The sequence below is a fragment of the Plecotus auritus genome (genome assembly GCF_963455305.1).
Source record: "Plecotus auritus genome assembly, chromosome: 12".
Taxonomy (NCBI): Eukaryota; Metazoa; Chordata; class Mammalia; order Chiroptera; family Vespertilionidae; genus Plecotus; species Plecotus auritus.
Window position 1 is genome coordinate 28,363,524 of NC_137778.1, and position 27,917 is coordinate 28,391,440.

Consider the following 27,917-nt stretch of genomic DNA (forward strand, 5'->3'; position numbering starts at 1 on the left):
CTCCCTACCTACCATGTCCTGCCTTCCAGCACAGAGCCCTTCCCGCTACATCACGATGCAGCCCCAAGAATGAAAGTTGACTGCAGTCCCAAGAGTATGGCACCTCAGGAGCAGGGCTGCACCTGTAGCATAATGGATCCAGGAAAGAGCACTTGATTCCTCAGAACAGACTGTTTGGCCCTGTTAAACCTGCCTCACCACCTAAGACACCCAGAGGGGCGATCTCAGTCCCCAGTGCCTCTGTGGATGGTGGGAGTGGTGGGAGCTAATGCACCGATTTTGACAACTGCAGCCTGAAGGTCCCTAAGGGATCCAAGAGCCCTGTCTGGCTCCAACCCCAAAGTAGGTCAGATTTCAGATAAGTGGGTGGTTTTCCTGTAAGTGATGAAACCCTCCTCTGCACTTAATGGCAAACAGACTCAACTTACCCAGCACACAGGACCAGAAGGATGGCGAGAGGCCACACTGCTGCCTCTCCCTCTCAGCCCCAAGTCCCCACCACACACTTAAACTGCCCCTCTGGCCTTAACCTTCCTGTCACCAGGACTGTCAAAAACCAATTCCTCTGTATATTCCCTGCTCCGAACCTGCAACTGGAGTCAAGCATCTCTGTCCAATCACTGCTCCGCTGATTGGCACCCAAGGCCTTTCTTCTCATAGGAGTTTCTTCAACATTCTCTTCCTATACGACGCCATTGCGGTTAAGCCCTACAGGAGTCCCAGTACCCTCAGCAACACATTTCAGGAAAACCTGCACACAGTTTTGTGACCAGTACACGTACCTTCCCTCCCTCTGTGCACCCTTCCCTGGCAGGGAGGAACCATGCCTTCCTTCTATCTTGTCACTCTGGGCATCACTGAGCCTGAGAGCTAACTGAATCCATAGACCCCACCAGCTCCCTTCTCCAACCACCCACCCAAACCACCCCTTCCTCGCTGGCAAAAAGCTAGGGATCCAGAAGCCTCCCAGACTTGTTTAGCCCCCCCAAGCTCTATGCAAAGCTTCCAAACCAGTCTAGGCCAGTGGTCGGCAAACTGCGGCTCGCGAGCCACATGCGGCTCTCTGGCCCCTTGAGTGTGGCTCTTCCACAAAATACCACGTGCGGGAGCGCACATACAGTGCGATTGAAACTTCGTGGCCCATGCGCAGAAGTCGGTTTTCAGCTCTCAAAAGAAATTTCAGTCATTGTACTGCTGATATTTGGCTCTGTTGACTAATGAGTTTGCCGACCACTGGTCTAGGCCAACTTCTAGTATAAACTTAAATCATCTTCAGGGAAGGCATTTCACCACTTTACCTCTTGCTGGAATGAATTTTATGTCTAACAAATCTTTCGTGTCACAGAAAGAACCTCCTGACTTCCCCCAATCTCCAGAGACACCCGAGAACAGCAACATTTCCCATGTTTGGGTTCAGAGACTCCTGCCCCAAACACAATTTACATACAACTCCTGGGTCTTCAATGGCCACGAACCTAGTTTCTCTGTACCTAGTTTAGGTACAGAGAAAAAAAGGCAAGGTAATCATCAAGGCAACTCACGAAGGTTGGGGAGTGCTTTACACAAGGTGCAAACAGACACAAGGACAGGATAACAAATGAGATAGGTCCGAAACGAAAAAGGCGGCCATACTGAAAAGTAGGAAAGGGGGAGGGCAGGCAGCATCTGTCAGACTGAATGTTTTATTTCAACAGACATCCCTGGTTAAAAAAAAAAAAAGGTGGAGGGAGGGGTTCAACATTTCATCACACCCAATAGGGAGCAAATTCCCATCCAAGAACTCTTAGCCCCTTCTGAGGCATCATTCGAGTCTTTGCTAGCTCCAAGACAGAAAGGAGCTGAGTTTTCTAACTTTTGTAAGAAAAACCTATCAAATATGTTCATTCTCGCCGAGGCGAGGGCTAGATCCTCAAGGAAAGAGGTCCTGGGCTCGGAGCAGCCGGGGTCCCAGGGGGGCAGGGCCAGCGGGGCGGCTAAAGACCCTGGGATGTGCAGTCAGGTCCGGAGCCTAGAAACCGTACTTGGCTTGGGTCTGCCGGCGGCTGAGCTTGTTCTCGGACCAAGTGTTCTTCAGCTCCAGCTCTCGCTCCTTAGCCTGTGGCAAGGAAGAAGGGACAGGGGAGAGTCACACTGAGGTGTTTTTTTTTTTTTAAGAATATTTTTAAATATATTTTTTTACTTATTTTAGAGAGGAAGGTGGAGGGAAAGAAAGAAACATCAATGATGAGAGACAATCACTAATTGGCTGCCTCTTGCACACCCCCCACTGGGGACTGAGCCCACAATCTGAGCATGTGCCCTGACAGGAATCAAACCGTGGCCTCCCAAACTAGACAAAACATTAAAAAAAAAAAAAGAAAATTATAGGCCAATATCACTGATGAACATAAATGCAAAAATCCTCAACAAGTCTGGCCAGTGTGACTCAGCAATTGAATGTCGACCCATGAACCAAAAGGTCGCTGGTTCAATTTCCAGTTTTGGCACATGCCCAGGGTTGCAGGCTCGATCCCCAGTAGGGGGCAGCCATCAATGATTCTGTCATCATTGATATTTCTATCTCTCTCCTTCTCCCTTCCTCTCTGAAATCAATAAAAATATATTTTTTAAAAAATATAATAAAGTACAGCACAGGGAATATAGTCAAATCCATATATATATATATATATATATATATATATATATATATATGCGACCAAATGACCGGTTGACCAGTCACTATGATGCACACTGACTACCAGAGGGCAGACGCTCAATACAGGAGCTGCCCCCTGGTGGTCAGTGTGCTCCATAGCCAACCTCCCGTGATCCCTGCCCCCCCCCCCCCCCCCCCCCCGCCCCAATAGGCCGCGATCGGGACTGGGTGAGATGGCCCCATTCAGCCCCCATAGGCGGCCATGCCAAGGAACCCACCCCCCTCCCCGCCCCCAAGCACAAATTTGTGCAACGGACCTCTAGTATTATAATAACTATGTATGGTGCCAGATGGGTACTAGACTTATTGGGGGAACCACTTCATAAATTACATAAATGTCTAACCACTATGCTGGACACCTGAAACTCATATAAATTAAACTAAAATATCAATAAAAATATATTTAAAAAAATAAAATAAAAAAGCCCTGGCCGGTTTGGCTCAATGGACAGAGCATCAGCCTGCAGACTGAAAGGTCCCAGGTTCAAATCTGGTCAAGGGCACATGCCCAGGTTGCTGGCTCAATCCCCAGTAGCGGGCATGCATGAGGCAGCCAATCAATGAATGATTCTCTCTCATCATTGATGTTTCTCTCTCTCTCTCCCTCTCCCTTCCTCTCTGAAATCAATAAAAATATATTTAAACTAAAATAAATTAATTTTTAAAACACTGTGATAAACTATTTCACTCCCCTACATTTATGTTTTGGACATATAGTTTATTTTAAGCACCTGTACCTGAGTCTTACATGAAATGAGAATGACACAGAGCAGTAATTCTGAAGGACACACACACTCCTAGTGGCCACATGGAGAATGGCAGAGGATGCTTTCCCAGAGTTGGTGCCTGGCACCTGGGCTTTTAGCTCAGCCTTTAAATTCTCAGGTTTATAGGGATCCTGCCAGGCAGGCCAGGGCTCTCAGCGCTCTCACCTGATGAATCAGATATGTGATCTGGTGTTTCCGCCGCTGCTGGCCTGTTGGCTGCTCACCTTTCTTCTGCAAGGGAAGAAAACACAACCATTAACCCACAGGAAGAAAAGCAGAAGTTTTTCAGGGGCCCAGATGGTGCAATGATGGGGAATGGGAAACCAAAGACACTGCCCAAGTCCTGGGGGAGAAAAGTGCGTCTGGAGCTGTTTTTATGCCTATATACTTACAAAGCAATTATTTTTATTAAAGCTCTTATGCAAAAAAACCCAAGCTCAGAATACTTGCCTGAAATAGCCTGCTAATATCCCCATTAGACTGGAAATACTTTGTCAGAACTGTCTTCTATTTCTTAATAACCCCATCCCACCCCCAGCACCAAGCTCTGCCCACAGTGAACACTTGACACCAATTGTATTGCCTATAGTCCATCTAAAACAGCTTAAGTGCCAGAGCATAGGCCTCCCTCCCCTCCCACAACCCCTCAAGCCCTGTTCATCTCTGTCCCCTACGCCCCAGTCAGTCCAGATATCTAGCCTGTCTCTTACCTACTGTTTACCAAACTCTCTACCATCAATCACCTTTGGCTAAATCCCCACCTCCCCCATCCTAGTAAGTACCAACAGCTTCCCTGGAACTAGAATTTTCACCATCTCTCCACCTCTCTCCAATCATCCAACCTCCACCCGTAACTGCACTGAACCCCTAACCAAATTATGATGCAAAAGATCTGTCAAAATCTGTATTGGTCTGGGCTTTCATTCTGTGCTTTTTCTGTCCTCTGCCAGTGTTGTCTCAGACTAGAAGCTTCCTAATTAGCCCCACCCAACTCCCAAACTCTCTGGAGTCTCCTCAGCACTTATGTAATCAATTTGCACTGTAATCATTTACACTCAAGTGTCCTTAAATCTGTTTTCCCCAACTGCACTGTAAACTCCGCAGGGACAAGATCCGCATCTTTATCTTCGCTTTTATTTTTACTTAATTTTTTTAAATATGTTTTTTATTCATTTCAAGAGAGGAAGGGAGAAGGAGAGATAGAAACATCAGTGAGGGAGAATCATGGATTGGCTGCCCCCTGCACGCCCCCTACTGGGGATCAAGCCGGAAACCTGGGCATGTGCCCTGGTGCCCTGACCGAGAATAGAACCGTGACCTCCTGGTTCATGGGTCAGCACTCAACTACTGAACCACACTGGCCGGGTTTATTTTCATTTTTTCTAATCCTCATTAGACAATACATTTGTTGATTTTAGAGAGAGGAAGGAAGAGAGAGACAGAGAGACAGAGAGAGACAGGGAGAGACAGAGAGAGAGAGAAACATCAATCGGTTGCCTCCCGTACATGTCTCAACTGGGAACCAAACCCACTCCCAACAGGAGACTGAACCCACAACCTAAGGATGTGCCCTAACTGGAAATAGAACCTGCGACCTTTCGGTGTACGGGATAACAACCAACTGAGCCACAATGGCCAGGACCTGTCTTCTTTTTAAAAAATCTAGCTCAAGCCCTAACTGGTTTGGCTCAGTGGATAGAGCGTCGGCCTGCGGACTGAAGGGTCCCAGGTTCGATTCCGGTCAAGGGCAATGTACCTGGGTTGCGGGCACATCCCCAGTGGGAGGTGTGCAGGAGGCAGCTGATTGATGTTTCTCTCTCATCGATGTTTCTAACTCTCTATCCCTCTCCCTTCCTCTCTGTAAAGAATCAATAAAATATATATATAAAAAAATAATAAAATAAAAAATAAAAAAAAAATAAAAAATCTAGCTCAATACAATGAGATGGTGGAAAGAAAACTTAGACCAGGAAAAATAGCAAACTCCAATTCCTTGCTGCTATTTAATGTCATTTAATGTGACAGTTAAAGATGAGAAACATAAAACATCCAGTGCCATTCTTGGCCCACAGTGAGCATTAACAACAGTCGCTATTACTATGTGATGGTAACTTTCTCCACCCACAGTTAGTAGAGCATGCTCTAAGTGGTTTTTCCAGTAAACAGTGATGGATCTATACTGATCTAACCACTATCCTTTGCTCTGTCCTATATGACCGCCAGCATTCAGTTAAAACAAATGGCTAGGGCTCAGATGGCCATCTGTGGCTGCAAATAAAACAAATGAGAGAAGAAGGGAATAAGATGCCCGACCTTGGCCTTGCTGGTGCTGGGCTGGAATCCAAGGTTTCCCCACATTCTCCCCCTATGACAGGCTCTAAATGTCCACATTTGCTGTACTCAGCTACTAGGTGAAGAGATGGTCATCATTCTGAATGAAGACAACTAGCCCAGAGAAGATGGGAGTGTGGTGTGGGAATGTGAGGAATATAGCATATGAAAAGACCCCCGCAAGTGGCCCTGGCCAGTGTGGCTCTATTGGTTGATTGTCATCCTGTGCTCCAAAAGGTTGCTGGTTTGATTCCCCATCAGGTTGTGGGTTCAATCCCCAGTCAGGGTATGTGCAGGAGGCAGCTGACATCAATGTTTCTCTCTCTCCTTTCTTCTCTGAAATCAATAAAAACATATTTAAAAAAAAAAAAAAAAAAGACCACAGATGGCTACAATAAATAATGGAAAGGAGAAAGGAGGGGTTGCACACTGAGAACCTAGGACCCCAGGACCTCTGAGCTCTGTGGTGCCCATACCTCAAAGATATGCTGAGCCGGGTCCCAGCTTAATGGGATGGAGAGAGGGCACGGCAGTAGGGAGAGGGTAGGGAGGCTATGGATTCCATCCAGCCAGGGAAGGGGCCGCAACACATAGTAGCATCTTCCCAACTAGGAAACTGCTCCACCATCCATCTCAGCAACCAGACTCCACCGTCCAGATGGAGAGCAATGTGCTGCAAAGTTCTGGAAGCAGGAGCAGTATCTGTGAAGCTCAGTGCATGCTCTAATACCACTGACAACAGGTGCTTGCTAAATGTGTTGCTGACAGTAACAGTAAGGAGCAGGACCAAATTTTGCTCTGGGACCTCCCAAGTTTGCCACTCAATAGACCTTTCCCACTTACTTTGCTGAATGACTTCATGGATTTCTCTTCTGTCAATGACTTGGTCATCCACTGCTGGGCCCCACTGAGCTGGTCATCACCTTTGATCTCCACAAAGTTGATCTCCTCCCTCCCTCGGTTCCTCTTGCCCTGCAGCCGCTTAAACTGGAAAAGGAGAAAAAATGCAGGAGTGGGGGATTAGGATTAGGAGATGTTGCTAAGGACCCATGTTATCAAATGGTTTCGTGACTCCCCAATTCCACTGTATCCTCATTTCCCCTCTGTAATATATTATTTCACCCTGCCAAGCTGCCCTGATGCCAGATGCATGGCTACTTCTCAGTTCTCCTGGACTCAGGGAAAGGAAGGTCAAGAGACATTTCCAAACATAAGTGAGTACTGAGAATAATTTGTATGAATTTGCACTCATATTACTATAAATTGTATCTGCCTAAAGGATAGCATAGTTTTCTTTTCTTTTCTTTTTTTTTTAATATATTTTATTGATTTTTTTACAGAGAGGAAGGGAGAGGGATAGAGAGTTAGAAACATCGATGAGAGAGAAACATCAACCAGCTGCCTCCTGCACACCTCCTACTGGGGATATGCCCGCAACCAAGGTACATGCCCTTGACCAGAATCGAACCTGGGACCTCTCAGTCTGCAGGCCGACGCTCTCTCCACTGAGCCAAACCAGTCAGGGCCAAGATAGCATAGTTTTCAAATTAACAATTTGGGATACAAAAAATCTAGGAATTCTCCTCTGAAAATCAGTTCTTCTTACATGTCTATTCCTCCTTCTCACTGGTTTGGTATCACCAGTTCAGCAGACCCCACACCAGAACAGACATCAGAGAGGGAAAACAGGGAGCTGCATAGAGAGGGAGTTTCATAGGAAAAGGCCTGGCAAATTTTCTAGGAAACCACTCACTACTCTTTCCTCTTCCTTCTCACGAAGCATATAGATCACTTCACAGTCACCCAAAGATGTTCCTGGAAGGGAGTGTGGGTGCTGAGGAATCAAAACATTGGACTTCAGTGAGAGCCAGGTCCTTGTTTGAACATTAATGAGGCCTCTAGGGTCACTTTACCCACAAAAAACTGACTTTTGCCACTGGATGAGCAGCTCTCTGATGCCTCTTAGGCTTAAAACAAAAAGAACCTAACTATGGAACTTGTCAAGAAGGACATACAGCCTGGCCGGTGTGGCTCAATGGTTGAGTATCGACCTATGAACCAGGAAGTCATGGTTCAATTCCCAGTCAGGACACATGTCTGGGTTTCGGGCTTGATCCCCAGTGGGGAGCGTGCAGAAGGCAGCCGATCAGTGATTCTCTCTCATCACTGATGTCTCTAGCTCTCTCTTCCCCTCCCTTCCTCTCTGAAATCAATAAAAATATATTTTTAAAAGCACTATTTAAAAAAGAAAGAAAGGAGGACATACACAATATTAACCACAGGCAGGGAAGTATGCAAAGGTATGCACACCTTTCTGTGAACAGGTAAGTAGAAATTGGTTTTTATTGTTGTTGCTGCACATGCCGGCCGGGCTAGAAAAAAATTTTTTTTAAGAACCTGCATGCAAAGAGGAAGCAGCCTCTATTTCCAGCCGCCCCCTCTATAGGCTATGACAACCCTATAGATAAAACAATACTTTATAACCTGAATGGCCTAATGGCCATAGGACATAGGGTTTTTATATTCCCTTGTGCTAAGCAGCAGGGGATCCAGTTACATGAAACACAAGGGGTTATTTAGTGTGGCTGCTGTTCCCCCCCAAAATCCATTCCCCCCTTCTCCTGTCATGTGAATGAACCCAACATTTTGGCTAGATACATTATCACCCAACTAAAGGACTACATTTCCTAGGCTCCCCTACAACCAGGTAAGGCCATGTGACCAGATTCCAGTCAATGAAATAGGAGTGGAAGTCAACTTAGAAACTTTTGGGAAGTCTCCTAAAAGGGGAGGGAAAATGACTCTCCTCTTTCTTTCCCACCCAACTGCAGAGGGCTAGATGGAATGCAGATGTGACAGCTGTAGCCTCAGCTGCTATCACTGACCATAAGAATAAAGGCCACAATCCAGAGGTGGCCAAATAATGATCAGAAGGGACTGGACCCCTGACAACTTTGTGGAACTGTCCCACCAGTCCTGCCTGGCTTGCCTACCTCTAGTCTTCTTTTATGACGAAAATAATTGCCTTCTCTTACAGAAGCCCTATTATTTGGAGATTCTCAGTTATGTGCTACCACACCCAATCCTAACTGAATCGTTTTAAAGAGAATTTCCTTTAGCTTCAGATTTGCCTGTGGGTCAAAGATGGTCACTTGTGCTTTGTTAACTTACTGCTTCATCATCGATAAAGGAGGCATCTGAAGCAATTTCCTGGGGTGGTACCAGGGTCGGGTCCTGTACAGGATAGTAGCCACCACTGTAATAATCCTGCAGCCAAGGAAAGAAAAAAGCACATCAACTGAGGGCACAGTGGAGAGGGGACAAGGTCTGCTCCGGAACCAAGAAAAGCCTCATCAAAGAGGTAATGGTGACGCCCACACTACAGAGCCCTCAGATGGACCAGTTAAAGGCACAGATCCTAAGGACCTCTCCCACAATTCAAGAACAATTTCTGCCGCTTTTCTGATATGCGGCATCCAGACAGATGGGCATTTTTAGGAAAGGGTGACAAAAAATAAAGATGTTCTCTCCTGCTTCAGTTTACACCCTGCTCCCTCAGCTGCTTCCCAAGAGTGATTCCCACCCTTTACATCTACTGTGCCCCCAGCTCTGCTCCTCCTGCTCATAAGACCCTAATAAGCTCTGATGTGAGAGGGGGCAGAAGATGCGAGGGCATGTCATTCCTGCTCCTCATCCTATTTAGGGCCTCTAGTCACAGGGAGACTGCCTGTAATGAATGGGCAGGAAGGCTTCCGGATCTCTGATGCCAAAAACAGCCACTATATGGCGGTATGGAATTCACAAAGCTGGGAACAAAGCAAGTTTGTGTTACAGGATTTTTGGTTCAGGAATCTGATGCTTCTCCCCTGAGGGGTGAGCTGTGCAGATGTCGTTGTGGGCCCTAGAAGAAGGCAAGGCCCCTGCTGAAGCCGAGCCAGGCAGCCATAGGGCTGAGAAACTGTGTCTACCCTGCCCACACTTTTTCTAATCCTTCTACCTTTGCCCAAAATTCCAAACAAATGCCCTGTAAGAACATTCATTTTATAGTGAGCTAAATGGAAAATAAGGTTTCATAATGACTAAATCCAAATACTCTATAAAAACCCAGAACGATCAGGATTTTACATGGAAGTACAGTTGGCCCTTGAATAACAGGAATTGGAACTGCATGGCTCCCCTTACATGTGGATTTTGTCCAACACTGTGGAAGTATTTTCTCTTCTCTAGCTTACTTTATTGTAAGACTATAGTAGTATGTGATACATATAATATACACAATATGTGTTAATCAGCTATTTATGTTATCAGTAAAGCTTCCAGTCAACAGTGGGCTAACAGTAGCTAAGTTTTTGGGAAATGGAAAGTTGTAAGAGGACTTTCGACGATGCAAAAATGGGGGGTGTCAGCCCCCTAACCCTCTCCTTGTTCAAGGATCAACTGTATTCACAATAAGATATTTACATTACAGGGTCCCCTAGTGTATTTAAAGTGCCTGAATTTGCATAGACTGCCTCAATGATTTTTATAACTGGACACAGAACTCCATTTTGTTATTCATTTGCTGGATGTAAACAAGAGGTTTCTGATTTAAATAGCATCTTTTTTTTTTTTTTCCCTAAAGAGGTCAAAACACTCTCATCTTCTTTCCTTCTAACAATGTTTAGGGAAGATAGATTGTCCCTGATTAGCTATGGGATACAACAAGGTTTAACAGCCAATATCCAGGAAACACAACTGTTTGAGTTCCTGATCTGAAAAGGGTCCCTATTATGCCCAAACTGAAAATAAGATTAACACTGACCAGTCAGAGAATCACAGTGGTCGAAAGGACTTAAGCCTTCCAACCATCCCAGGCTAGCAGGAAAACTTTCTACTGCTGCCCAGCTGGGACCAGCCTCTGCTCCCCACCCCTGCCTCTTCAAGTCCTCACACTCCTGGGATCCCACTCCATCTAAGGAAGCTCTGGCCGCTGGGAAAGTCTTCTTAAACCTATTTACAAGCCGGCATCCTGTACTCTCACTCTCACTCTCTGAGGCCACACAGAACCTAAATAGCTAATCCAAATGACATTTGAATAAGAAGTTATAACATTTATTGAGCATTTACACGTTCCAGGTACCATGTTAAGCTAATGTAATTCTCCCAGCAATCCTATGAGGTTGCCATTGTCATCCCCATTTAACAGCTGAGGATCTGAGACTCAGAGACAGTTAAGGGTTTGCCCAGACTCATTCATATAGCTTGGGAGTCAAACCCCAAACCACCCTGACCTCATTCTCTATCACAGCCCAGCTTATAGCCCCATAACGTCCCCTCTCCAGGGCCTTACTGGTCCTTTCAACTTCTCATGACTCAGTCGAGGCCTCTCACCGATCTCCTTATTCCCCTTTGTCATTCAACAATCCAGATTCCCTCCTTCCTTCCCAGTCCCACCTCTCCCCTTCCTGACTTCTCCATATATTCTCTCACCAGCTCCCACAATAAGATTTTGTTTTCAGAATAAAGATGTCAATTATGTGTGGTTCTACCTGTCAGACTTTAAGACTTGGGAAATTTTAGAGCAATATGGTTCAGAATAAAAGTAGTATGTTTTGAGGCCTGATAGGTATAGGAAAACCACTAGACGATTTTTTAGTTCAGCCAAAGGGATGCTCCAGAGGCTATATCACTGGCTCAAAGCTCTCGCTGACGGCCATGCTCCAGCATTCCCTCCTACCCACCTGATAGTAAGCACCAGCGGCATTGGCATCGCCGTATGTGGAGAACTGACAGTAGCTGTAGTCGTCCCCAGGCTTAGGCATCCAAGGGGCCCCACTTGAGCCTGCCGCCATCTTGAATTCGAGGGGTGCATTGGCTGCGTCATCCTGGAAGGCGGGCTCTGGTTCCGTGCCTGGAGGCAGCTCTTCAGGGACAGAGGGAATGGGGTAAGGGTATGGCTCAACTCCAGGTGGCTCAGCCTTGTCAGGGAGGGAGAAAAAGTTCTCAGGGGCTACTTCCTCATCACTGTCGTCCTCCTCCTGTGTGATCTGCTTCGTCACCTGCAGGGCAGCACTCTTGGCAGCAGCCTTGATGGCGGAGGGCGACGGCGTGGTAGTTGTGGTGCCCACAACAGGGGCAAGAGAGGAGGGCTTGGTCTTAGAAGCCTGTCTGGAGGGCTTAGTGTCAGAGGAGCCATCCGAGGGTTTCCGAGAGAAGGCATGGGGCAGGAGCAACCTGTTAGTCTCTTTCACAGTCAGGTTTTTAGGTTGGGGAAGCAAGGCAGACAAACCAGTCCCCTGGCCAGATCCCTGGTGAGCCCGGTTCAGGAAAGCAGGAAAGAAAGATGACAAGTGAACTGTTATGATATGTACTGCTAACGTCAAGAACAAGAATTACAGATATGTGCTCGAGCCTAAAATCTTATCAGCCCTGTTGCCTTCTCACCTTCACCTACTCCAGTGATCCAATCTGGGCCTAACTCCTATCTCAGGCCCTTCTTTTCTGCTGGCTGCTTCTCCCAGGTAAGATGTCATCCCTATTCTGCTTGGCTCTACCCCTACCCAGCTCCACTGCTCTGCCACAGAGCCTCCCGACTGTGTTTTTGTCAAATATGATGCTCTTAACCTCATCATCCTTCTTCCCAAAAAGCCCAGGGCTCTCTCCAGCTATTCACCTAACCTCTCTCCATGTCCTGAAGGTTCCTCTTAACATGGGAACTTGCTGCTGCCTTTGGATTGCTCTAAAGTCAAGACAAGGCTCTGTCCAAAAGAGACATTCATACATGTTGCCAAATGGTCCCTTCTTTGCCCAGAGAAAGCCCTAAAGATGTGTTATATTCAGCTCGTTTATGTCAGAGTCAAGCAGTTAACATATAGAATCTCTCAGATTCTGCTTTCTGTATGCTATAGGGCCAGCCTGGCCTGACTGTAAGGCTGAGGGAAGGCCAGTTTGAAAAAGGAGAATGGAATAAGGTCACTGGTCTTGGAGGACCAGTGTACTATATCCCTCTCAGCCAAGAAATGCCCAGAACACATAAATAAGATTTGCAGTCAAGCAGGCCAGGCAGAACTTTTCATCCGGAAAATGGGGTCCTTTCCCTGCTGCCTGTGTTCACAGGTTTGAGTCACTCCAGAGGCTCAGAGTCACAGGAACCGGAATGAGGTTCCATATGGAGCATATCCTCAGGATACCTTTGAAGGGTTTGACTTCTCAGATGACACCTGGATTCATGGCTACATCCCTTTGCAATGATGGGTCCCCACTCTGCCGTAACAGTTCAGAGTTTCTTTAACCACTCATCTCTTCCTACCACCCCGAAGACTGCTCTTTACACTCAGGTGCCCTCTGATCTGAGCCAGTGTCCTCCCATCACTTCCTATGCCCGTCCACCTCCCCCAGGAAGCCATGTTAATAGCACAGTCCTATATGTGAAGTATAACAGCAAGAAAAGCTTGGGAGCCAGAATAAAGAAACTGGACGGGGGAAACAAAGAAAACAGCAGAGAGACCACCTCCTGGCACTGTCTGGTTGAGGACCTCGGGTCTTGACTACGGAACAGCAGCCAAATATAACAGTTAGGAGCTTGGACTCCATAGTCAGACCACCTGAGTCCAAATCCCAGCTCTCCAGCCCTGCCTCGCCGCCGCCCCCCACCCCCCACAACTGTCTGACCGTCAGCAAGTTCTTTAATCTCTCAGTTTCCTCATATGTAACACAAGATGATGATAACACTATGACAGGCAATATTATAAGGATTAAATCAATTAAATGCTACTAAAGCACTTAGAACAGTGCCTGGTGTACAGTAAGTGCTACTGAAGTGTTTATTTTCCAGTTTAAAAATGAGACAGGGAGAAGATGAATAATTTTAAAATACAGATGTTCTCGAAACAAACTCATTAATACAGAGAACAAATGGATGGTTGCCAGATGAGAGGGGGGTTTGACGGGCTGGATGAAAAAGGTAAAGGGGTTAAGAAATACAAATAAGCAGTTATAAAATAGTCATGGGGATATAAAGTACAGCATAGGGAATATAGTCAATAATATTGTAATACCTATGTATGTCAGGTGGGTATTAGAAAGGTGTGATCGTTTTCTAAGTTATATAAATGTCTAATCACTATGTTGTACACCTGAAACATAATACTATATGTCAACTTTAATGGAAAAATTAAAATTTTAAAAGTAAATTACAAATGTTCCCTAACATCATTTTGACCAATCCATTGATTCTATCTTTCCTAGATAATCCTTTTACCTGAAACATAATGTCAAAATGAGTTCCAATTCATCTCCCTACCACTACCTGTCCTGTAAGAGGTAACACTACCACCCTAAAGTGAGGAGAAGGCAGAGAAGCACAAGGTCTGATATTATCAAAGAAAACAAAATCGTACTGACATAGTTGGGCCTCAAATGTCTGCGTTTGTTCTAAGCCTGACCTGGAAACTGCCGAGCATCGCCAATCCTGTCTTTTAGGAAGTAATATGGGAAGAGAGAAAAATGGCTGCTACTGTGTCACAGAGCTTACCTGAAGGACAGTTTTCTTCTTTGTGGGTTCATCTTCCTCGGAATCTGACTAAGAGAAAAAGAAATGGAATAAGGCCTCACTGTTTAAGGACAGTGGGGGAAACATTAAAGAAAGCATGTGTGAAGGGCTGTGTCGCACCTCAGTGAAGGGCACACCTACCCTCGGCCCAGCCACCAGCAGAGCTCCCGTCCTGCTTTCACACACCTTCAGAGAACGGGGATGTGCTGACCTCCCCTGGTCTTTCATTCTCTTACCCTGTTGCATCAATTTCTAGTTCTTTATATTAAAACCATTTTCTCCCATTTAGTCTTTGATGGAAATAAAAAGCTATACCCATTCTTCTTCCTATAAATCTGTCCACTAGAAGATGAATGGGATTTGGCCCACAATCTCACCTAATCTCAGCTTCATTTTTAAAACCACTTATATAGACTACATAACCACAGGGCCAGGCAACTCCTGTGGGATTAAGTGGTGTGTTAACTACTCTTCTATGAGGCATTAAAGGTCAAAGCCATTGGAGAAATCCATTCCCTCTCCAAGTATGATCTATTATCTGCTGAACAGTTGTTCGTGTCCAGAAAGAAGGCAAGCAATGATGACTGTGAGAATTTGGGCAAGACAGAAGGTCATCTGTATTATCCCTCTGACTCATCAGAACTGTTTCAAGCTCTCACACTGAAAAATGCCTTAAACTTTTAACTCAATACTAATTCTTAGTATCTTCAACTACCAGAAAGATGCAAGGCATATGAACAAGCTTTAACATTTCATTTTTAAAAGTAATCCCAAACCAAGAACTTTAAAAACTTTCCATTTGATCGCAGGACCTTGATCTGGGCATCTATAAATAAAGATGATTAGGCAGGAATCACCTCCAAGATTCTACACAAATTCAAATCCTCTGCTTATCTTTTTCAACTGACCTTCCCATCTCTCTTTCTGGATTTGTCTGCTATCAGATCTTTTTTTTTTAAATATGTTTTTATTGATTTTAGAAAGAGAGGGAGAGGAAGAGAGGGAGAAACATTGATATGAGAGAAACATTAATAGGTTACCTCCCTTATACACCCCAACTGGGGATCAAACCCACAACCTGGGTGTATGCCCTGACCATGAATCAAACTGGTGACCTTTCGGTGGATGAGATGACGCTCAATCAACTAAACCACACCAGCCAGGGCTACCAGGATATTTTAATCATCATTACTGAGAACCTATTATAGGGCCTGGCTGAGTAGCTCTGTCGGAGTGTCATCCTAATATGCCCAGTTTGGGGGTTCAATCCCTGGTCAGAATCAAGCAATAAATGCATAAATAAGTACAACAAATCAATGTTTCTCTCTCTCTAAAATCAATCAATAAAAAGAACCTATTCTATGCAGGACTGAGTGCTAGGTGGTGTACACAGGGCTTCCTGACTGGTGTCCCATGGCTGGGTTAAAGCTGTGATATGGGTCTGCTAAGCGCACAGGCACCTGGCAGGGCTTGGGGTACACAGACTACAGAGGCAAACCCTGGGCCATTTAGTCCAGTGTGCTTCAGAGGTTTTCTGTATGTGCCATGATATCAAAAAAGTCCCTTCCCTCAAGGACCTTCCAGTCTGGTAAGAATAAAGACAAGCACCCAGCCCTGGCTGGTTTGGCTCAGTGGATAGAGCGTCACCTGCGGACTGAAGGGTCCTAAGTTCGATTCCGGTCAGGGGCACATGCCCAAGTTGCGGGATCCATCCCTAAAAGGGGGCGTGCAGAAGGCAGCCTATCGATGATTCTCTCTCATCGTTGATGTTTCTATCTCTCTCTCCCTCTCCCTTTCTCTCTGAAATCAATAAACATATATTTAAAAAAATAAAGGCAAGCACCCAGATAACTAATAACTAAAGGCAGTAAGAGTTAAGGGCATCAAGTGTGGTTCAAATATGCCTTCAAAGAGTCTGTTCTTACATCTGTGCTTTCTTTCATGTAAGTCCCTCGCCTTCTCTCTCCCTGTACCTCTATCACTACCACCACCCACTCTCCTGTCAATCTGCACCCTTGTGCTTCCTCATTCAAAACTCCTGAGAAGTCTTCCGGGTGAGTCTCACCTTGTTCTTTTTGACTCTTGTGTTATTCATTTGTTGAGGTGGGAACACACTAACCCTGATTTATTTGTGCTTGCTTTGGAAATGTTACATTTTTCATGTGCATGTTCTCGCCTTGCCTTGCCTCTGACAGCCAAGGCCCTATAGTTCAATATTGCCTCACAGTAGTCAGTACATAATAATTTTTTTTAATTTATTGATTTGAGAGAGAGGAAAGGAGAAAGAGAGAGAGGGAGAGAGAGACAGAGAGAGTTAGAGAAACATCGATTTGCTGTTCTACTTATTTATGCATTCATTGGTCGATAGTTGTATGTGCCCTGACTAGGGATCGAACCCTCAACTTTGGCATATCGAGACAACACTCTAACCAACTGACCTACCTGGCCAGGGCCATAATGATTTTAATTATTAACTGCTGCCAAATGTATAAAAAAATATATCTTGGTACTTAAATGTAAGGGATAAGATAGGGTGGTAAAGGAAAGGACAGCCATCTGCTGAGTCCCTGCTATGTGTCAGGCAATTTACACACAATCTTTCATTTAATCCTTACAATAACATTTCAAGGTAGGCATGAGTATCTCAATTTTACCGGTAAGAAAAGTAAGGCTCAGAGAGGTAAAATATGACCATCAGTTCTGGCTCCCATGTTTCTGCAACAACATCAAGCTGAGCTGTCCATGTTTGTCCAGGTTTGAGATCCACACTGACCAGATCCTGCTAGATTCCACAAGACGCAGCCAAGAAAGCACCAAGTACAAAATCAGAAATACAGGTTTGAGTCTCCGCTTTGCCACTTACTGGCTAGGGAATCCCCCAATAAGCCATTTAACTAACTCTCTAAGCCTCAGTTGGAAATACTTATCCATGTCACAAAGATGTTCTAGATATTGCATGAGCTGCTCTGAGAGAAAATGTATAAACTAAAATTCTAAAGAAGTCAAGGATTATTCTCTCTAGTCTGCCAAGATGTCAAACTCAACCAAAGAAAAAGCCTTAAGTCCCAAACACCTAAGCATTTTCAACCTTTTCTCTCAGTTCCAAATTCCCATTGCCTCAGGGGTGCTTCCTGATCATCTCCCATCTTTAGACTGTGAAGGTTTATCTTCCAGCAGACCACACAGTATCACCCATTATGAGGTATATGAGTGTCTCATGAAGTCCCCAGGCACGTTTAAACTTTAACATCTCAGCCCTAGCCTGTTTGGCTCAGTGGGTAGAGCATTGGCCTGCAGACTGAAGAGTCTCAGGTTCGATTCCTGTCAAGGGCACATGCCGGTCAAGTAACCCATACAGAGGAAGTGCAAAGGGTTAGAAGGATCGGGAAATGAAACAAGGACCAACTTTTGCTCCTAGGATAAAGTTGGCTAAATTACATAACTTGCTTTGGCCAGTGTGACTAGGTTGGTTGAGTGTCATTCCATGCACCTAGAGATCGCTGGTTCTATTCGCGATCAGGGCACACACCCGGGTTGCAGGCTCAATCACCAGTAGGGGGGCGTGAAGGAGGCAGCCCCTCTGTTTCTCTCCCTCCCTCCCCGCTCCTCTCTCTAAAATCAATAAACAGTTTTTCTCTTTCCCTGACGTAGCACACAGTGGATACCTGACGTTCCTGTCGTAAGGGGAGCACATCCCCTGTGCCCTTGCGGCTTACGGCCATGTGGGTCTCCACACATGGACTAACAGACTTCAATTAGCTTGGATGCTGAACTACTCCTGCTTGTAACATGAAAAGGAAGCTCCAGACACTGGGCTGCTCCGAACCCCAGCTGTACCTTTTCCAGGACTGGCTTTTCTCAATAAACTTCCGTTCCATTAAAATAAACAAACAAACAAACAAACAAACAAATAAATAAATAAATAACTTTAGCCAAATCCATCATAGAAAAGTTTGGAAACATGGAACTTCCTGGTTCACTATGAAAATAAGTATAACCTAGCTCAGCTGGCTAGGGCTTTGACCTAGCCAAGGTTGCAGGTTCGATTTCCTGGTCAGGGTACACACAAGATTTCAACCAGTGAATGCATAAATAAGTGGAACAACAAGTTGATGTTTCCTCCCCCAACCCCCGAATCTATAAATAAATAAATAAATATTTAAAATCCATAAATTATTTTAAAAAAACAACTTTAGACCTAGCCTGTTTGGCTCAGTGGATAGAGTGTCAGCCTGCGGACTGAAGGGTCCTGGGTTCGATTCTGGTCAAGGGCACATGCCCAAGTTGTGGGCTCAATCCCCAGTAGTGGAGTGCAGGAGGCAGCCGATCAATGAGTCTCTCTCAACGTTGATGTTTCTATCTCTCTCCCCCTCTCCCTTTCTCCCTGAAATCAATACAAATATATATTTAAAAAGAAAAAAACAAGTTTAGATACCACTCAAAACACTTCTGGGCATGTGGGGGCCTGACTGAAAGCTAACAGGAAACAGAAGGAAAGCTCAGCAAGGAATTATCCAAATATTCACAAAAGATAATAAATTTTGGTTTAGAGTTCCAAAAAGCAGAGAGATGAGTAATCCAAATGATAAAAGATGTGTCATATATTCTCCTGTCACCCTGGGAAGGATGGAGGGAGGAGGAAATACAGCTGCCTTGGAGCATTTTAAAAAAAAATCAATTCAGCTTCTATCAAGAACTGGCTAGAAGCAATGGGCTTAGCTTAGGCCCACAATACTTAATTTAGACTCAAGGAGAACTTCCTTGATGGTGAGAGGTACAGAAGCATATTGGGGGGTTTTCTTTATCATAGTAAAATACATGTAACATAAAATTTACCATTTAACCATTTAAGTGTACAATTAAGTACGTTCACAATGTTGTATAACAAACACCACTATTTCCAGAACTTTTTAAAAATATTTTTGTTGATTTCACAGAGGGAGGCAAGAAAGAAACATCAATGATGAGAATCATTGATAGGCTGCCTCTTGCACCCCCCCACCCCACCCCCCAACCCCTGGGGATCAAGCCTGCAATCCAGGCATGTGCCCTGACCAGAAATCGAACCATGACCTACTGGTTCATAGGTTGATACTCAACCACTCAGCTATGCTGGCCAGGCTTCAGAACTTTTTCATCATTCCAAACAGAAACTCTGTACCTACTAAATGACAACTCCCCATTTCCCACTCCCCACCCTCCAGCAACTGGTAATAATTCTTCTACTTTCCATCTCTATGAATTTGCCTATTCAGGTTCCTAATGTAAGTGGAATCATACAGTATGTGTCCTTTTGTGTACAGCTTATTTACTTAGTATAAGGTCTTCAAAGCCCATCCATGTTATAGCATGCATCCAAATTTCAATCCTTTTTAAGGCTGAATAATAGTCCTTAGTATGTATATATCAGACTTTGTTGATCACATCTGTTGATGAGCACTTGGGCTGTGGCCATCTTTTGGCACCTGTGAGTAATGCTACTGTGAACAGTGGTGTACAAGAACCCGTCTGAATCCTTGCTTTTAACTGTTTTCACCGAGGAGTGAAATTGCTAGATCACATGGTCATTCTAATTAACTTTTTGAGGAACTGTCAAACTGTTTTCCACAGGAACGTATTAAATGGAAGCTGTGGAGCCAACTCCTATAGAGTACTAAAGACCAGCGAATGGCAATCTAAGTGGGTCTGTGCCACTGGACCCACAGAAACGGGTAATGCTACAAATACCAGGGCACCCAGGGCTGGGAGAAGTGTGCAGGGCCAGAACAGGCACTCCCAAGTTTTGGAGGCACAAACTGATATATTCTCTCTCTCTCTCTCTCTCTCTCTCTCTGGCTAATTCTCACCTGAGGATATTTTTCCATTGATTTTTAGAGAGAGTGGAAGAGAGGGGAAAGACAGAGAGAAACATCGATGTGCGAGAGACACATCGGATTGGTTGGTCCCCACCCCCCAAGATCAAGCCTGCAATGGAGGTACATGCCCTTGACCGGAATCGAACCCAGGACCCTTCAGCCCACGGGCTGATGCTCTATCCACCGAGCCAAACAGCTAGGGCTCTTAAGAAGAAAGTACTGTATTTCTTCTTGGCCTCACAAGAGCCTGAACCTCAATGGCCACCACTGTCCTCTCCGCTCCAGCTGCCAAGAGTGACAAGACACACACACCCCGAGACTGCTGAGCAAGAACGGAAACAGACACTTTCCATTAAGCTAAGCCCAGTGGGATCTGCTAATCTATCAGAGCCTCATTCCCCATGGCAGCCTCTCTCTTATCTTCTCAGGCTCTGGTTCTCCCAGACTGCCTCTCCAAAAAGCAATCACTAGTTGCTGGGGCCAGGAGCCAAGGAGGAAATAAGGGCCCAAGCTCAGACAGAGACAAAGAGACAGTCTCTCTCAGTCTCTCTCTCTCTCTGTGTCTCTCATCTGCCAACCCCACACACACCTCCACTCCAGGCTCCAAACTCAGATCACTACTACACTCCTCTCTGCTATTATCCCAATCAGCTCGATTCGCCAACGTTTTTTACTCTTTGGTCTGAAATACCTTCTGCTTACATCTGCATTTTAGTTAGGTTATCATTTTCTCTCCCACTTTGCACTCCTCATTGCATTGCTTTCCTATTTCTGTCTGCCCAAGGCTCTTCCATCTTTTCAATAGCCAGAACAAAGCCTATCTGGGTGCATATACGACTTCTGCTACCACCAAACTGTGTGATTTTAGGCAAATCACCTCTGTTCTCTAAACTTCTATTTCCTCATCTATAAACTAGGAATAATACCTTACAGAGTCACGAAGTGCCTAGCCAATGTCAGATGTTAAGCAAGTGCCCCACTATTGTTAGTGGGGCACTCTTTCCCTTTCTATTCAGGGCTAAAACTCAGCTTAAACCACTGCAGTCAAGTCTTAATTATTTGGTTAACAATCAATCTCATAGCTTCAACCTTTCCACTATCGGAGTAGACAATCTGAAAGTATGGGTAATACTAATCCAAATAAGCATAAAATTCCTGTTTGCTTTGGAATGCACATTCTGTCAGAAAACTCTTCCAGTAGACTTACTCTCCCAATTTTGGTTTTCTATATTCTATTTTAGAAGTCTACATCCTCTAAGCCCATGAAATCAACAACTGACCAATGTCTGGAGGTAGCTTGGGTGGGAGCAAGAATAAGAAGGGAAAAGAAGAGGACCAAGTATCCACTTCAGGGACCATTCCTAACTCCTCAGATAAATCAAAAGCTGAAATCTGATTCTGCAACAGCTGGAGACAGAATATGGTACTAACCTATCCCAAATGCAGCTAATTGATGAGTGACTGAAATCAAACCAATCTCTCCCGCAAAACCAGAATTGGGACTAAGATTGTAGTTCAATTTGGCTGACCACTAAAAGGAAGGAAATGAAAAAACAAGGTGTGGGTGGCCATCTTTCACCTGCAGCAAAGACTAATAAGAAGCAGAGGGAAAAGGTCTGCAGATGAATGAATCAAATGTGCAAGAAGCTGTGTGGGTCCCAATTCCTGATCCGAGCACTTTCTGAGGTATCTCAGTATATTTGATGCATTACTATTTAAAGTAGCTTGAGTTGGTTTTTGATACTTGCGACCAATTAAATCTAACTAATTCCCAATCTGCTCTGCCTCTTTTATTCCCCAAATAAATAGCATCAGTACTCTCCCAGTGGGCTGAGCCAAAAGGCAGGGGGTCAACCTTGAATCCTCACCTTGACCCATGATAGCCAATCAATCCCCTAGTCTTATCACTTCTACCTCCTAAACAGACCTGGAGCCTCCTGTTTTTTCCAGCCCTGCGACTCCCTTTTCCAGACGGCCATCATCTCACACACTGTGTCTCTGACAGTCTTGCTCCCTCCAGGCCCTTCACCATCTGTGATCAGAGAATTCTTGCTCAGCCTTTAAGGGCTCTTCACTACCCCAGAATAGAAAGGCCTTTGCATGGCATCTAAAGCCTATTATCATCTGGCCTCAACCTTTTTCTCTCTGTAACCCCTTTTTTTTCATATATATATATATATATATATATATATATATATATATCCCTTTATACACATACACACACACACACACACACACACACACACACACACACACACATATGTATATATGTATTATTTCAGAGAGGAAGGAAGGAGAGAGAGAGAGAAACATGAATGATGAGAGAGAATCATTGATTGGCTGCCTCCTGCCTACCCCCACTGGGGATTGAGCCTGCAACCCGGGCACATGCCCTTGACGGGAATTGAACCCGGGACCTTAGTCCCCAGGCTGACCCTCCATCCACTAAGCCAAACCAGCTAGGGCTGTAACACCTTCTCTCATCACTTCCCCTGCCCACCCATGGGCTCCAGCTGCTGTACCTTACTCACTTCTCTCACCTCTAGGCTTCTGTACGGTTTATTCCCTCTGCCTGATGTGCTCCTCCCAGCCCACCACCCTTTCTCTGGCTACCTCCTACTCATCTGTCTTACCTCTCTCCAGCTATCTCCTCTTTCTGGAAGCCTCCCCAACCTCTGGACTGGTGTGCTCCCATGGCACCAGCTCTATCCTCTGACTTGACCTAAAATCTATTTCCTTGTTGGGCTCCTCCAATAGACCATAAGCTCCTTTTGAGCAGGGTCTATCATGTTCACTGCTATACTCTTAGCTCCTGGCAGAGAAGTAGCTCAATATTGAATTAATTTAATTAATAACAGTTCAGCGTTAATTACTTCTACTTTAGCACCAAACTCTAAGGGGAAATTATTTAAGGAAACCTAATTCATTTATTTAAACGTGTACTGAGAGCCTACTAAGTGTAAGACACAAAGCTCAGATGTAGAGGGGCTGAGAACTGGAGGGGCACGATTTTAAAGACGAAGGTCCCCCTCACCTGACCATCTTGAATACTCTTAGGGCTATCTTTCTTTCCCAGGAATTATGTGTTCAGAGAACAGTAATAACTTGAACAGAACAAAATGGGAAACGGAGCCAGCTAAAGGCCAGCATGTGACTTAATTTTAACGACCCATGTCACACAGTTCACCTCAGAAATTTAGTGAATTAGACTTACAAAGAAGGGATAGAGTTGGGGGTCCTCAGTGTTCCGCCATTTCAGCCAGCCTAAAGGGAAGACTCTGTAGTCCCACCAGCAACTTTTTCTACTGCTTCCCTTACAGACCTACAAAGGAGCCTTCCCACGGTCACTACGGAAGGCGGCAGGCTGGTTCAATGCCACCTTCCCCCAGATACCACCGTTAGGCTAAGATACAGTTTGGGGAGAGAACTGTGAAGAGGGGAGAAAAGAGAATGCCAAGGAAATGAACCTATTTTCCTCTGTCATATTCAGGGACTTCCCTTTGTTTCAGATTAAATCAAGGTCAAAGTAAATTTCAGTGTGGCAACAAGAGGCTTTTTTGGACCCTAGACTTAAAAATGACAGACTCAGGTAAGAAAGAAGGAGGAAATAATCTAGAAGAAAGTTTGGAACAATTAGGGAGGGAGATTCTGCAGCCCCCCATTTCCATGAATAATCCGTATTTATCTGAGTTCATTCACTCAGAAAATACTTAGTAGTACTCACTATGTGCCAAGCATTGTTTTAAACCACTAGAGACACAGCGTGAATAAAATAAACCACAAGCCGTGCCTTTGTGGAGCTTGTATACCAGCAGAACGAGAGAGGCAACGCGGTTCAGTGGTTGAGTGTCAACCTATGAGCCAGGAGGTCACCGCTTGATTCCCAGTCAGGGCACATGCCCAGGTTACAGGCTCGATCCCGTGTGGGGCGTGCAGGAGGCAGCCGATCAATGATTCTCTCTCATTATTGATGTTTCTATCTCTCTTTCCCTCTCCCTTCCTCTCTTAAAAAACAAACAAACAAACAAAAAAAAAACAACAAAAAAACTAGATAGTATATGTTAGGCGGTGGTAAGTGCTATAGAGAAAAATAAAAACAAAGAAAGGGGTGGGGAAGAGTGGGTGATAGGAAGTTACAATTTAAATAGGCTAGGAAGTCCTCACTGAAAATATGTCTTTTTAAAAATATATATATTTCTATTGATTTCAGAGACCGAGCCCGCCACCTGGGCAAGTGCCCTTGGTCAGAATCAAACCCGGGACCCTTCAGTCTGCAGGCCGATGCTCTATCCACTGAGCCAAACCGGCTAGGGCAGAAAACATGTCTTTTAAGCTAAGAACTGAAAGAGATGAGGAAGAGAACATTAGGATAACTGGGGAAGAAACCCAGGGACCAGTAAGAACTAAGAATGGAAATGGCCCCTAGGCAGCGTTGGAGGTCTGAAGAAAAGGGCTAAGAGCAAGAAGCTTCTCTTGCGGGGGAGGGGGGGCGGGCGCGGTTACCGAAGGTAAACCAGGGACTGACCAGTTAAGTTTTCAGAAGAGAAAAGAAGGAACTCAGGATAACTCTAAAACACTACCTGCCCAGCTGGTGTGGCTCAGTGGTCAAGCACCAACCCATGCACCAGCTCCATGACCAGTCAGGGCACATACCCAGGTTTCGGGCTTGGTCTCCTGCAGGGGATGTGAAGGAGGGAGCAGATGAATGCTTCTCTCTCATCCATGTTTCTATCTGTCTCTCCCTCTCCCTTCCCCTCTCTGAACTCAATAAACACACACACACACATAAAACACTACCTGCCCCTATCCCCAAAGTATTCCAGAAAAGGCCTTCTAGTTTTCTGCTCTAATATACAGAAAATATAAGCCTGGCTGCCTCTTCTAGAAATAGTCCCCAAGCGTCCGAATTCACCTAAGCTTGACAACACCTAAATGGTGAAACCGAGTCACAGACCTGCGGTTCAGACAGACCCGGCTCTTCACCACACTGTCCTTTACCAGGTAAGATCTTAAATGCTGAACAACTGTTTCTCAACTGTAAAAATTCGAGTTGTCATACTTGAAGGGTCAAAGCCTGCCGAATGATCTGAACTCAACAAATACTCAATTTCTTCCCTAACTCCCCTCAAAAATAGAATCCAGGACCCCTACCCTTTTCCTTCAGACCCTGATGCTTTCAAGTTCAGGGGCAAAGGGAGAGGCTAGTCTCGAGTTCAGCAAGGGCTCAAGAATCCTATCTCCTGTCGCTTCCCAGGTACCAGATTTTATGCTGTTCTCAGCATAAGAGGGAAAACAAAACAGAGCAAAAAACCTGGCCCGAGGTAGAAGATGCAACAAGAGGGAGCAGAACCAAGTGTCCCTAGGCCGGAGCCTGGGTCTCAGGGCCAAGTGATGGTACGTGGCCCTTCTGCAGGCGGGTCCAGCTTCGAGAAGCCTCACGCACCAATACCTTAACTCCCCGAAGTTGGCAAACTTCAGCTCAATTAATTGCACTGTAGTAGGAAGCCAGTGGTCTGGAATCAATAGAAGCATTAATAGGAGGGAATCCTTCCTACAGCTGTGCCCATGCCCAAACCCGATGGAGTTAGGGGTGCCCTCCTCGGATACTCACATCCCCCTTATGCAGCTCCGGCGCCGCAATCTTCACGGGCTCCGTTCTCTTCTTTGGCTTGGGAAGCCCCAGGGGGGGCCCGGCACCGCCGATAGGGGGGGGCAGACTGAGGCCAGGGCCAAGGGCCGAGGGCAGCCCCAATCCCAGACCCTCCCCAACTCCCGCAGCTTCAGCCGGGCTCACGCCTGGAGGTGGGGGGAAGCCTCCCAGGCCGAAGGGCAAGGGGGGAGGAGGCTGGAGCCGGGGGTCTCCGCTGGGTGGGGGCAGCAACAGCGGAGGAGGAAAGGCTGGGGCTAGCATCTGAGGGGGCGGAGGCAGCAGGGCCGGACCCTTGGGTGCGGGGAGAGAAGCGAACAAGCCCCCTAAAGTAGGCCCAGATGTAGGTGCCGCCGCCGCCTCCTCCGGCTCAGCTTCATCCGGCTCACTTTCATCGCTGCTGGCGTAAGCAACCAGCGACATGGCGCCTCCGCTTTTGGGGCGCCCTTGCCGGCAGACTAGGCCTACTTGAGACCGGGGATGCCCGGAGGCCTAGTGGGCCCCGCCACTTGGCGGGGCGGGGAACCGTAAAGTCCACCTTCTCCGTACTCTAGGGCTAGCCCCGGTAGTAGCCCATCGCCACAGCTGATTTCCACCGAATAAGACTTCCCTCTTCACTTAAGCTCCCAGTCCCGGGCAACTACACACAGCTAATGGCCGCCGCGTCACTCCGCCCCCTCCTTCCCTCTCTGAAATACGAACTACAACTCCCAGAAAACTTTGGACATAGCCCCATTCACTGCCGCCGGGAACTCGGTGCAAGGCACAGCGGGAGTTGGAGTCCGAGGAAGGATTAAGGGGCGCGCCGAAAGACAGATAGCCCACCCGCCTCTGGCGCGATGTCTTCTGGACTGAGTAGTTTTTTTTGAGGGGAGATGTCTCCGGACAATTCCTAGGTGACTACCAGCCCCGTCGGTCACCGCGGTAATCACGGAGGCAAAGAGGAGAGCATTTCGGTTCTTGAAGTTCCCTAGGGTAGCCTCTTGAGCGCTAAGATTTATGGGAGATATAGTGCTCTTCGAAACTGCAAGTGATGTCGGGAATGAGAGGGAGTATGGGAAGGTGGCGGGTTGGGGGCAGGAGGAGAATAGCTTAAAGAGAAAGTGACACGGAAATAAACTGAAGTTCCCCAGTGGCTGAAACCGGAGTTGGGATCAAACACCCCAAAAAGAGACAGGGCCCAAGAGACCTGTAGGAAATTGGGCTGAGATCTAGAAAGAGGCGAGATTTCAAGCTTAACAATAAACATCTGAAAGCTGAAATAAATCTGACATAAGAGGGAGGAGGTGATCCCCCTCCTCTTGACCAAGGTGCACATCCCGGAGCAAACCTAGCTCTTCCAGCCTGGGGACTGGCCTCCCTCTGCAGCAGCCAGTGAACAGAAAGATGTCGGAGCCGGTATCAGGCTACTCCCTTCCCCTCAGCCCAAAGGAGCCAGCTGCAGCTCAGCCCCCTTCACAGATCTGGGGCATCACCTGCGGCCATCTGTCTGCCATGACTCCCACCTGCCCCTCTGCACCTGCCCTCCATATCGGCTCTGTCGGTGCCTGGTGTTTATCCGGCCTTTGTGTGTGCCCTTTAGGTGCCCACGGTTCTGTACCTGTCCTTCCCTGTCCATCTGTGTGTGACCTTGTGTCCTATTCTTGTTTATCCATCTTTGTCCCTTCCTGTCTGCCTGTGACTGAGTGCCCTGTACTTGTCAACTCTGTCTCTGTGTGTCCTTCACATGCTAATCCACCTCTGCGTGGGCGCCACCCTCCCTGCTCCCAGAGAGCAGAAGATTCTACTTCTGTTGAAGTTTGGGAAGGAGGCTAAAGAGGAAAATGGAACCTGGCCGGTGGCACGGTGGTAAGCGTGGACCTATGAACCAGGAGGTCACTGTTCGATTCCTGGTCAGGGCACATGTGGGCTTGATACCTGGTGTGGGGCGTGCAGGAGGCAGCAGATCAATGACTCTCTTTCATCATTGATGTTTCTCTCTCTCCCTCTCCCTTCCTCTCTGAAATCAATTAAAAATATATATATATATATTTTTTTTTTATATATATATGAGGGGGACAAGGATGATGACAAAAATGAAAGGATAGTGGAA

General features: G+C 46.1%; 1 protein-coding gene across 1 annotated transcript; it reads right to left on the minus strand.

Moving 5' to 3' along the window:
* Nucleotides 1–1,666: 1,666 nt before the first annotated feature.
* On the minus strand, nt 1,667–26,523 carry PRCC (proline rich mitotic checkpoint control factor). The gene is made up of 7 exons (XM_080648067.1): nt 25,790–26,523; nt 14,306–14,353; nt 11,514–12,080; nt 8,965–9,060; nt 6,637–6,780; nt 3,628–3,693; nt 1,667–2,095 (listed from the first exon to the last, which is right to left on the minus strand). The coding sequence occupies exons 1-7, from the start codon at nt 26,246–26,248 to the stop codon at nt 2,009–2,011; spliced, it is 1,467 nt and encodes a 488-aa protein (XP_080504193.1). The 5' UTR covers nt 26,249–26,523; the 3' UTR covers nt 1,667–2,008.
* Between the last annotated feature and the right edge of the window lie 1,394 nt (nt 26,524–27,917).